Below are 11,967 nucleotides of genomic sequence, written 5' to 3'. Positions count from 1 at the left end.
AATCTCAAATACTTCTTGCACCAAAGGGTCAATTACACTCACAGCAAAAACAGCATTAGAATGACACGGATATTTCATGGCCTCAAATATATTGAAATGAACTATTTCTCCATCAAATTCCATCGTTAGGATGCCCTCACTAACATCAATTCTTGTACGAGCTGTGCTCAAGAAGGGCCTCCCCAACAAAATTGGTGATGGATTTGGAGAACGTTCATCACCCATATCAAGAATATAAAAATCAGCAGGGAACACTAAATTGTTCACTTGCACTAACACATCTTCTATCACCCCATCAGGATAAGCATTAGTCCTATCAGCCAGTTGAATTATAATGCCAGTTTCCTTTAAGGGGCCCAAATTCAGAGAAGCATATATAGCCTTGGGCATCACATTTATAGAGGCTCCTAAGTCTAACATGGCATTCCTAATGCTAGTGTTCCCTATTTTGCAAGGAATAGTGAACATACCTGGGTCTCCGCACTTGGGTGAAGTTTTCTTTTAAGCACTGCAGATACGTTCTCTCCCACAATTATCCTTTCATCTCCCCTTAATTTCTTCCTATTGATGCATAGGTCCTTCAAAAATTTGGCATACCGGGGTACTTGCTTAATTGCGTCAAGTAAGGGGATATTTATCTCCACCTTCCTAAACATTTCCAAAATTTCCTTTTCCATGTCTTGCTTTTTAGGCCTTTCCAACCTGCTAGGAAAAGGTGGTGGGTTAGGCTTCATTGGAACCACTGGGTTACGTATTACCTCTTTATTGGTGCCGGGAGTTCCTTCTTCCTCAAGCTCCTTCTCAATGCGGTCCTCATTCTTGTCCTTCGAAGCCACTGGTGCTGGTCCTTCAATCTCTTTCCCACTCCTGAGGGTCATTGCACTTACATTCTTGGGATTCACCTCAGGTTGGGATGGAAGTTTTCCCTTCCCCTGGGAGTCTAGTCGGTTGACAATTGAGGCTAACTGACTCATCTGATTTTCCAAGTTTTACATACGCGCTTTCATCTCCTGATTGTTGGCCTCAGTGTCCTGTTGAAATTTCATAGTATTAGAAGCTATGGTTTTGACCATGTCTTCTAGGGACATACCTGAGGCAGAGGAGGGTTGATTCCTTGTTTGATATTGTTGTTGGAAACCCTGTTGTCTATTGGGGATGAAATTTTGTTGCTTATTTCCCCCATAGCTTAGATTTGGATGATCCCTCCAACCCGGATTGTATGAGTTGGAATAGGGGTCATACTGTCTACATGGCATGGGCATGTTACCAGCCATGTTTGCTTGCTCAATTCCCTCTTCATGTAACTGTGGGCACGAGTCAGTGGTATGACCAATATTCGTGCAAATCCCACACACTTTGGCCTGCTGTGCATTTCCTACAGCTATCTGTCGAACAAATGAGGTTAATTCAGATAATTGCTGTTCAATGGAAGATGAACTTACCTCGTTGACCTTTCTTGTAGGAACATCTGCTCTCGTGCCAAACTGCTGGCAATTCTCTGCCATTCGCTCAATTAAATCCCATGCTTCCTGGGTAGTCTTATTCACCAGTGCACCACCACTTGCTGCATCAATGATATTCCTATTGTTCATTAGTAGTCCCTCGTTGAAATACTGAATCAGCAGTTGATCACTTATTTGGTGATGTGGGCATCGGGTACGCAGCCTGGTGAACCTCTCCCAATATTCATACAAGGATTCCCCGTGAAATTGCTTGATGCCACATATTTCCTTTCGCAAACTAGCAGCTCTGGATGCAGGGAAATATTTTTCAAAAAATTTTTTCTGCATCTCTGGCCACGTGGTGATAATGCCTGCAGGTAGACAGTATAACCAATCCTTTGCCGAATCCTTTAGAGAGAAAGGGAAGGCCCTTAATTTAATTTGTTCATCAGTTACTCCCGAAGGTTTCATACTCGAACACACCACATCAAATTCCTGCATGTGTTTGTGGGGTTCCTCTCCTGGCAGACCATGAAAAACAGGCAGCAAATGTATTAAACCAGGTTTTAATTCAAAAGCTGCATTCTCACTAAGGCGAGGAAAAGTTATGCAAAGAGGTTGTTGGGTTAAGTTTGGAGCAGCCAACTCCCTTAATGTTTGTGTGTTTGCCATGTCGACGTTCTCTTGGCAAAAATCACTTGAAGTGTCACCCAACGAATCTGCTGGTTCAACTTCGGGCTCAGGTCTCTGAGCTGTAGCCCTGGAGTGCTCCTCTCTGAGCTGTCTGGTTTCTTTCCTTGTTCTGCGCGCGGTTTTCTCTACTTCAGCGTCAAAAATCAATTCACCTGTGCGAGAAGACCTAGGCATACACTAGAAAAATACCAGAAAATTAGAGCAAAAATGAAATTTTAAAAAGAAACAAATAATAACGCCAGTCCCCGGCAACGGCGCCAAAAATTGACAGGGCGTCAACCTGTGCAATAATACTAATAATAATAACCTAAATACCACTAAAAAGCTGTCAATAATTAATCCTAGGTACTGGAGCAGGGACTCTAGGTGTGCAATGGGTTACTTGATTCACCCTGTTCCCGAAGAGTTTGCTAAATCCGATATACCAGAATTAATTAGTTAGCAAAAAACACTGAATAGTAGACAGTGGCAAGTAGAGTCGTCTCCTCAGGGATTGGGAATATTTGTCTCTCTTAAATTCCAATTGGTAAGGGGGGATTTCACCGGAAAGAAACTAAAATCAATTAAACAATTCAACTAAAAATAAATAATTAACTAGCACGAATATAGCAGGAATTAAATCAAGAATAAATAAATTCTAGCCAGGGATGCAACTACTCAGGCACAGTCCATTTATCTGATCATTGATGCGAGTGAGGTTCACTTAATTTATTAATAGGCTAGTTATAGTCTGACGACCAATTTTTCCTTAAATTATTGATAACCAAGGTACGACCATTGATCACCCCTAACCAGAAAATACTCCTAGGTACGACCATAGGAATTAATTTCCCAATTGCATTAATATTAGAAAAACCTAGCCCTAACCAATAACACGCCCCATTAATTTCGTGTTAGATTCGTGTCGTGTTTTCGGGTCGTGTCAGAAATTGTCACCCCTAGATTCTATAGAGAACAACTCTGGCAAGTATTATGAAAAGATTGGGGTCTTGTACGGTTACAATAGTAATAGCAGAGTATATTTGAAGGCGCAAATGTGTTTGAAAAGGAGATTATTAGAGAAATTTTTTTCAAAAAAAATACTATAACACTTTTTTGATGTGACATATATGAAATAAAAAGATAATTGAAAAATGTGTTTGTAATGCAATTAAATAAAGTTGTGCAAATAATAAGCTATCCAAATTGTGTTATGAAATTAGATGGTAAAGATTAAATATAGGATACCAATTTCAATGTATCAAAAAATTTGTCATATATTTTATCTTATTATATTAGTATATAAATTTATTATGTTAATGTTTACATTAGTTATGTTACTGACTTAATACTGTCATCAGTAGTAACAGCAAAAGCAAGCTGTGTATCGTATTATCACCACTAGTCACAGTAAAAGCCTCTGATCCATTGTGGAAGTGTTTTTACGTTTTCACTAGTTTTTTCAGCCTCACGCGATGCGTGAGGATGCCCTGGGTCTATGTTAATCAAGATCAAATGAAGGCAAGTGAATTAATGTAAAATGCTTATGTATTAATACATGATAGGTGTTAATAAATGTGAGGAATTTGATTTTAAGTAAATTGAATATTGATGTTACTCGTTTACTCATTTGATTTGTAATTTTCTCTTAGATAGTCAGTCATTACCTTAAGATCTTTGCAAATTCTTGATACTATAAATAAATGATGCATTCATTTGAAATGTACAAGTACATACAAATATCATAAATGTGGTGACGCTGATCACTTTTAAAATTATGCACACACTATTTGTATCTAGTCAAGAATGAAATAAGTTTAAACAAGTAAAACCCTTCTTGAAACTTATTGTGAATAAACACAATGGTGATGTCAATAATTTAAAAGAACAATCATCACATTTCTATGCAATAAAAAATGTCAAGAAATTGAGAATTATTCGTGATGTAGTAAAACAAATATGCTTCTAGTAATTGTAGTAAAAAATATCATATTGACAGGTGTTGTTTCTTGTAGTAATCTTTCCAATAGAACGAGCCTTACAAAACTTCTTGCACTCATTGCAATAATTTTTGGGTGTAGTACATAGATCATCGTCATCATTTTTCTTCTTTGCATCTCTTTTTTGTGCATAGACTATTAGTCAATGACGATGAACATTTCCTTCTTTTCTTTTGTCAAGCATTCTTTGAAGTAGAACAAATTATAGTAATCTTGAGACATGCAACATGTAGTATATTTTACCTTACAACCTTAATAGCCAATTCATAATTGGACCTTAACTACCATTTGAATCCCGTAAGGATGCCTGGATTTCTGTCTGAATTTGCTACAAAATATCTAAGTATTTGCTTGAACTTGATGCAAATTTCTGATACGTTTGTGGGAATGCATTAGTAGGAGAATTACTTAGGAAGTACTAAACAATAGCTAGGAACAACCTGGAGAAATATATCATACTCAGATTCACTGCAAGGTATTGTCCCTATTTTCACAAATGCAAAGCAATAGTATCCCTGCATCTACAGATTAGTCTTAGTAGGGACCATCCAATATTGATTTATAAATGACCAAACTACTTATTCAATTATCCACCAAACTGAATAGCTCGTATTCATAGCTTTCTATCTCACTAGTGTTTTGGAGGAAACTACTTATTGATCTTATTTCAGAAAAGATTTGGAATCCAGAGACCTTATTCACTGCCTGAGGTAGTCTTTTAAACCTTTGCCACTTTTTTGTATGTTTTTTTTCCGTCGAAGTTTTTGTGGTACTTGCATGATTAGGAAATTAAACTATACTTTGATAAAAAAACATGTAGCTTTGACCTACAGTATGTCAAAATCGCAAGCAATTGATAGATAGTATTCAATTTCTGGTTTCTTTATATATTTGGCTTGCAGATTTTTCTTGCTAAGCAGACCAAGAATTTTTGTACTTGTGCTTCAAACTTTACTGTTGTTGTAGTTAAGTAATGGTAATTTATGTGAACAATCACCTTAATTTTTTAGAGGATTGCTAATTGATTCCATTCTTGGTACTCTGGCCTTTTATTGTGGTCCAATAGTTCGACATATTAGTTTTCAGAAGGAAACAACAATCATCAAAAGGTTTGTATTTAATTGTAATTTTAGGGGATAGCTGGATAACCCTTCTTCTTATCTTTAAACCCATGAATGGGTTATGGAACGAGCAAAATTTTCGTGCCCCTCCCTCCCCGGGCCTACTTCTGGCATGATATATCAACATAGTGACGATATTGCCCTGAACTTCTTCGAATGTCACATTGTAAGAGCCACTGGAGTTGCTAAAAATTACTCTATAACCGGCCCATGCCTACTGTAGCAATCCCAACTCTCGCTTTTAGTATAGTAAAGATTTGACTCGTATACATGATCTATAAGAGTAACTATTTAATATAGCCTTGTATACAAGTTGTGTACATAGCCTATGAGAGTAGAATGATGCTATATATATACACATACACATACACACACTCATCACCAGCTTATCATCACCTACGTGGAGTGATGACGTGTAGCAAGGTTTCCTTTTCCATCTTAAAGAAGTAATGGCATGGCATGGCAATAATTATTTGGAATATACATATCAAATTAATTAAATTTATAATGCTTAATTATTCATTTCAAGCTTACCTTAATAATTCCTATACAAAATTAAGTAAGGTTTAATATTTGTAAGTTTCCAAACTATTAACTAGTTGTCAATTTGGAATGTTTCTATCTTGACTAATCATTGTTGTTAATTAATTAAAGATAGTATATTCTAGAGCTAATCACTGGTGCTTTCTGCCAACGACCAAATGGAACCAAGTAGGCGAATAGCTAAGGATTAAATGAACCAATGACAGAAGAGCTTGCAAAATTTGTAACTAAAAATGCTAATGAAGTCTCCTTGAATTCATGGAAGAAGAAGGTGGGGTTGTAGGGAGGATTGAATTAATAAACGTAAAGCCAAAAGCGTAATTCGAGCAGAAATATTCCTTTCAAAATGCTTTACATATTTGTATTACGAAGCTCCATAAAAATTGAAAATTATTCAAACACAAAATTTCCTAAAATAAAAAGTACATACACTCAATTTTATAAATAAATTATTGAAATATAGCAGATCATATCTACGTAGGAGGTGATAGATCGATGATGAAAAATCGGTGATATATATCACTACTCATGAGTGATTGTTTCATATATTGTCGTCCGAGAAAGTAATGTCTTTAGTCTTTCTCAATCACGTGCTCCATATCATTTTTCCACATCCAGCTTCTGTTTTATTTAGTCTCTTTCTTCCTTCTGGCCAATGTGTCTCTTTCTTCTTCCTGTTTTGCATGTTTGGCCCAATTCACACAACCCCTTTGCTGTATATGAAAATGACCAAATCGACAAGTTAGGGTGTGTGTGTGTCTTTAACTCTCAGTCAAAATTAATTAGTTGGGTGTGTGTCTTGTTCCGTTTCCGAAAAAAAAAAACAAGTTAGGGTGACTCATCCAACTCCATTAAAGGATGATTGGATAGGGATCCAAGTTGCACGGCATCAACGATTTCTCAGATTCCTACACTGTGACAAAACACACGCCTATGTCTGGCAAGAAGTATGATAATGCTGCACGGCATCAATGATTTTTCAATATTCATTTTTTTTCTTTTCTTATATTTTTTGCCTTTTTCCAAAAAAAAAAGAAGTGATCAAGTTTCAAACAAGTAGTAATCCTTTTTGTTTCATTTTTCTGGAAAACTAATTAATTGTATGATCAATACAATCGTACTAGCTACTGTTAAATCAATGTTTTGAGGGAAGGGTGATTGTGAAACAAAAGTTTTTAGCTTTATTTGGTGCTTGATTAACAAATGGCAGCATATATCCGAAGAAGATAAGTGGATTTGGTCATATGCTTTGCAGCATATTTATTAAAATATATGTGCGTTCATCCGCGTGGAATCAACCAAAAAAATGTGGAAAACAATGAACTTAAGTTAGAAATTATTGCGAATGGATAAACACCTTTTTTTTAAATTTTTTTAAAGGGCCGTATGGAGTAAATACAACCCGCAATTTTATTCTTTGTTCTTGGAGGAGCTCTTTTGCAATATAGGACCGCATGTAGTACATTTCAAAAGTGTTTGGGTGTCACATGCAGTACATAACTACATATGCGGCACCCCTAAATGGGATCGACACTTTTGTATCCAAAAAATGATTTTATGTGAGTCAAATGGTGATTTCAAACTAAAAACATTGGAAGCTTAAGATTAGGACTAAATTTTGTTGATTTAAATTTGTAAGGCATGTAGAATTAATATTTTAAAAGTCAAAGACAAAAAAAATCATTTAACAAAATATGAAACATTTTGAACGGTTTTCTAAATTAAGTTCAAAGACAATTGGTGGTTTATGGCCAAAAGAAATAAGGGATGATTTAGGAATCTCGCTTGAGATTTCTAACAATGGGTTTGTTTGGATTGTGTTTTATTTCCCCAATTTTATCTGCTTACATCATCATTACAATTTCCAATACACCTTTTTATCTTCCCAATTACCTTTTTATCTCACACACATCACATCACAAAAAGTGCTACAGTAAAAATATTCCAAATAAAACACAATCCAAAATATTCAGCACGCTTGAACTTCTAAAAACATCACTTACTTTCCTTGTCATTCAAAGTGAACATCACAAATCACTAATTGATATTTTCACCCTCAATACTATAGGTTTATTTGGGAAAAATACTTTCCAACTAAAAAAATTAATATGATTGTCTTCTTTTGCCTTTTTTTCTTTTTAATTTTGCCCTATCTTTAATGCAAATGCCAAATATATTTTAGTCCCAATTCAGAATCTTATATATTTGAAAGTGCAATTTTTTTTACACCAGTTTACCTACCATTTGTTTTGACACAATCTGTTCAACTCATTAATTTTATTGCCTTCATATTGTGATTTTACTAGCATAAGTAGAGCCTATTTTAGGGTTTTTTTTTTATTTTCTCCGCCCTCAAACAAAATTTTTGGTTGTGCCTAAAAAATTTCTGGCTGTGGCCTTGCAATTAGAACAAACAATTTTGTTCACTAATATTGAAAGATTCAAGACTTCCCTCTTAAATTTTAAGAGATCTTACTTGTTCTTTCTAATTCTTTACTTTATATTTTCAAAATCTGTGCATCAATGTTTCTATTTTTTTCACCTCAACTCTGTTCATATGCATTTTCAGCAACATAAGTAACTGTTATTATTTCAACAATGATGTGCTTAATAGTTATTGCTGCTATATTTAGTTGCATTACAATAACAACCACTATATAATTTTTCCTTGGCTTTTAAATCTTTTATTAATCCTCATATGGATTTTGGGTAATGAGTGAACAAGAAAGACAACTAAAAGGGCAATTTATGTTCTGTTTACTTAAATGAATCTTTTAATCTTACTTTGCTCCTAGTTCCTGAACATGTTACACAAGAGTTGATTTAGGGGAGGTCAATGAGATTTTCAACAGTCTAGAAGTACAAAGTGATATTCACAAAAACCTTAGGAAGGTTTCTGAAATTATCCCAAGAAATAATTCAAAGCCAATGCATGTGGCCCCTACAGATTAACCTTATTAAACTCGACCATGTGTATAAAACCCCCCACCGGAGTTTGGCATACAACCCCACTGGAGTCCATTGTCATACCCTAACTTGCTATTCAGCCCTGATGGAAAGCACTTGGCTACTCTTAGCCTTGGCATGGCTTGTTGCATTGGCTTTTCTCTCAAAAGGATCCACTCACAAACGCCTCAAGCTAAATCATCCACCAGGACCAAAACCATGGCCTATTATTGGCAACTTGAACCTCCTCGGTTCAAACCCACATCAATCCTTACACTTGTTGTCCCAGAAATACGGAGAAATCATGCAACTAAAATTTGGTTCCAGCCCTGTTGTTGTAGCTTCATCCCCTGATATGGCAAAAGAATTCTTGAAAACACATGACGACATCTTCGCCTCTCGGCCTACAACTGCTGCTGGCAAATACACTAGCTATAACTGCTCCGACGTGTCATGGGCACCTTATGGTCCGCACCAGTGTTTTGAAAACCGGACCGGACCGGCCGGTTCGACCGGTTGAACCGCGAACCGGCCATGGCTCCGGTCCGGTTCACTGCCAGGTTTGACTTTGTCAAGAAACCGGTCAAAAACCGGTCGGACCGCGAAACCCGCTGAACCGGATTTGAACCGGTTATTTCCGGTTTTTGAGTTTTCCTTTTTTTTTTTTTTTTTTTTTTTTTGCAAAATGTAGTTATCAAGATTCGAACTCAAGACCTTTGTAATAGAAGGCCAATGTAGTAACCATTGCACTATCACATCTTATTAGTTTTTTTGGTAACTTATTTATATAAAACAAACACTCATATTTCTTTTGTTCCATTTTTTTTACAAAATATCATCCTTTCATGACTCTTTCTTTTTAATCTTCAACACACACACACACACACTCTCTCTCTATCATCTTTTCTTTTGCCACTCATTTTTTAATCAAATCTCTTTATTTTTAATTTATTGATGTTTTCTTCCATATTTTAATTTTGTTTTTGTCCATTAAATTTAAAAAAGTTAAAAAAGAATTATTTTTCTTTAACCCAATTTATTTAATACCACAACCACTCACTTTTATCTCATTTTTTGTTTCTTATCAAATTTGCATTTCTATTTTCAATTCTCTTGATTTTCTTCGAACTCCAAACTTTCTTTTTTAAATTGTAAATTTAAATTCCAAAATGTAAATTAAAATTTAAGTTCACAATGTCTAAATTTCATAGACGTGAATTTTGTATAATTTCAAATATTGTGATATTTTTGGATTATATTTAAGATTTTTTTGGTAGATATAATTGAAATTGAGATGAAATTTATTTGTTTTAACTTATAATTTAAAAAATTTATTTTTAAAAATCCAAGTTATTCAAAAATAGTAAACTTTTCATCATATAAAGTATTAAATTATCCATTACATGTCTTATTTTGTGCACATATATATTTATATCAATTATTTTTTAAAAAATTCATTGAACCGAGGTTGAACCGGTCCGACCGGTTGAACCTCGACCCTTTCACTTCACCGGTTCGATTAACGGTCCGGTTTTTAAAACATTGGTCCGCACTGGCGGCAAGCTCGTAAAATTTATCTTTCCCAAATCTTTAGCCAAAAACCACTTGACTCCTTCGAGAGCATACGCATTGAAGAAAGGCGTGCTTTCATTTCTCGCTTGTATGCTCTATCAGGAAAGCCAGTAGTTATGAGAGATCATCTAATGCGTCTTACCCTCTCCACTGCAAGCCAGATGGTTTTGAGTAACAAGTACTTTGCCCAATCTGAAGAGGATGGATCTCTAGTTACCTTTGAAGAGTTCCAAGAGATGATAGATACATGGTTTTTGCTGGGTGGTGTGTTCAATATCGGGGATTGGATACCATGGCTCGACAGATTTGATCTCCAGGGTTACATAAAGCAAATGAAAGAACTTGACAAGAAATTTGATAGATTCCATAACCATGTGCTTGATGATCACCAGGCCAAGAGGAAAACGGAGAAGGATTTTATCCCTACGGACATGGTGGACATTCTATTGCAATATGCTGAAGATCCTGATCTCCGGGTCAAACTCACCAGAGATCAAATAAAAGGGCTAATTCAGGTGCTATTTCTTCTCATTGTTTAATCAAATTTTCTATATCTCTTTACCTCTTTAACTTGCTGAATCTAAAATCTAACAGTTTTTCTTAGTATAACGTGCCATTAAAGATAATTGTCTTCTCTTCTGATTAAGAAGTTTTTTCCTTTCTAGATTCATAGTAGTTTAATCTCTTTTAAAGGATGACATATATTTTTACCAATATTTGATCATGGCAGGACTAACTTTACCATTATTTGATCATGTCCAGGACTTACTGGCTGCTGGCACAGATACCTCAGCGTCCACCGTAGAATGGGCAATGAATGAACTTCTCAAACATCCACGTCTCATTGAAAAGGCGACCGAAGAGCTTGATAGAGTGATAGGGAGAGATAAGTGGGTGGAAGAGGCTGATTTCTCAAAGCTACCTTTTCTAGAGGCGATCATAAAGGAAACTTTTAGGTTACATCCAATAACAACGCTACTTCCACCCCATTATGCCATTGAGGATGGCACAGTAGCTGGTTATCACATTCCTAAAGGAACAACGGTGCTTATAAACACATGGAGTATAGGGAGGAACTCAAAGTATTGGGATTCTCCTGAAGAGTTCATGCCAGAAAGATTTTTGGAGAAGGATGTTGACATGAAGGGACAAAACTTTGCGTTATTGCCATTTGGCTCAGGTCGACGGAGGTGCCCGGGCTATAACCTTGGACTCAAACTTGTTCGATCAATGTTGGCCAACTTGTTGCATGGATTTAACTGGAAATTGCCTCATGGCATGAAACCAGAAGAAATTTGCATGGAAGAACTCTACGGACTCACAACTCATCCAAGGACTCCACTTGCTATGATCCCAGAACCACGTTTGCCGGTCAATCTCTACTAGAAAGTATGATTTAAGGGAAAACTGAAATATGTTCCTTATTGGCAAAATAAACCAAACCTAAAAGTTTCTATTTATTTATTTACTAATTTTATTGGTGTCAGATTTTTATTAGTTGTGTGATTTAGAAATTTGTATTTTATTTGGTAATTTCTTATGCAAGTGGTTTCTTTCTCAACAAGTTTGGTTGGCTATGAATAAGACATTATTTAGAATATTTTCTTAAGAGAGTCTAGAAAGAATTAGTAAGGTTTTATTATGGTGTCACTTTTTTCTACTATTTTGAGA

The 11,967-nt window shown here is 35.6% G+C and overlaps 2 protein-coding genes across 2 annotated transcripts; one reads left to right on the top strand and one right to left on the bottom strand.

Moving 5' to 3' along the window:
* Window positions 1-989: 989 nt before the first annotated feature.
* LOC113708161 (uncharacterized) lies at window positions 990-2,309 on the bottom strand. The gene has a single exon (XM_027230631.1). It carries the CDS (start codon window positions 2,307-2,309, stop codon window positions 990-992), a length of 1,320 nt encoding a protein of 439 aa, XP_027086432.1.
* Window positions 2,310-8,827: 6,518 nt separating this feature from the next.
* LOC113707840 (trimethyltridecatetraene synthase-like) lies at window positions 8,828-11,683 on the top strand. The gene is made up of 3 exons (XM_027230181.2): window positions 8,828-9,189; window positions 10,268-10,811; window positions 11,059-11,683. The coding sequence occupies exons 1-3, from the start codon at window positions 8,831-8,833 to the stop codon at window positions 11,680-11,682; spliced, it is 1,527 nt and encodes a 508-aa protein (XP_027085982.1). The 5' UTR covers window positions 8,828-8,830; the 3' UTR covers window position 11,683.
* The last annotated feature ends 284 nt before the right edge of the window (window positions 11,684-11,967 follow it).

This window comes from Coffea arabica, chromosome 9c (genome assembly GCF_036785885.1).
Source record: "Coffea arabica cultivar ET-39 chromosome 9c, Coffea Arabica ET-39 HiFi, whole genome shotgun sequence".
NCBI classification, from domain to species: domain Eukaryota; kingdom Viridiplantae; phylum Streptophyta; class Magnoliopsida; order Gentianales; family Rubiaceae; genus Coffea; species Coffea arabica.
This window is presented reverse-complemented; position numbering and strand designations above follow the sequence as displayed.

What these genes read in the sequence shown, in the direction of transcription:
- LOC113708161 (XM_027230631.1), bottom strand. Translation starts at nt 2,309, where the DNA reads ATGCCTAGGTCTTCTCGCACAGGTGAATTGATTTTTGACGCTGAAGTA.
- LOC113707840 (XM_027230181.2), top strand. Translation starts at nt 8,831, where the DNA reads ATGGAAAGCACTTGGCTACTCTTAGCCTTGGCATGGCTTGTTGCATTG. An exon ending in GACGTGTCATGGGCACCTTA is followed by an intron (nt 9,190 to 10,267) that starts TGGTCCGCACCA and finishes TTTTTAAAACAT; the next exon opens with TGGTCCGCACTGGCGGCAAG. An exon ending in AAATAAAAGGGCTAATTCAG is followed by an intron (nt 10,812 to 11,058) that starts GTGCTATTTCTT and finishes GATCATGTCCAG; the next exon opens with GACTTACTGGCTGCTGGCAC.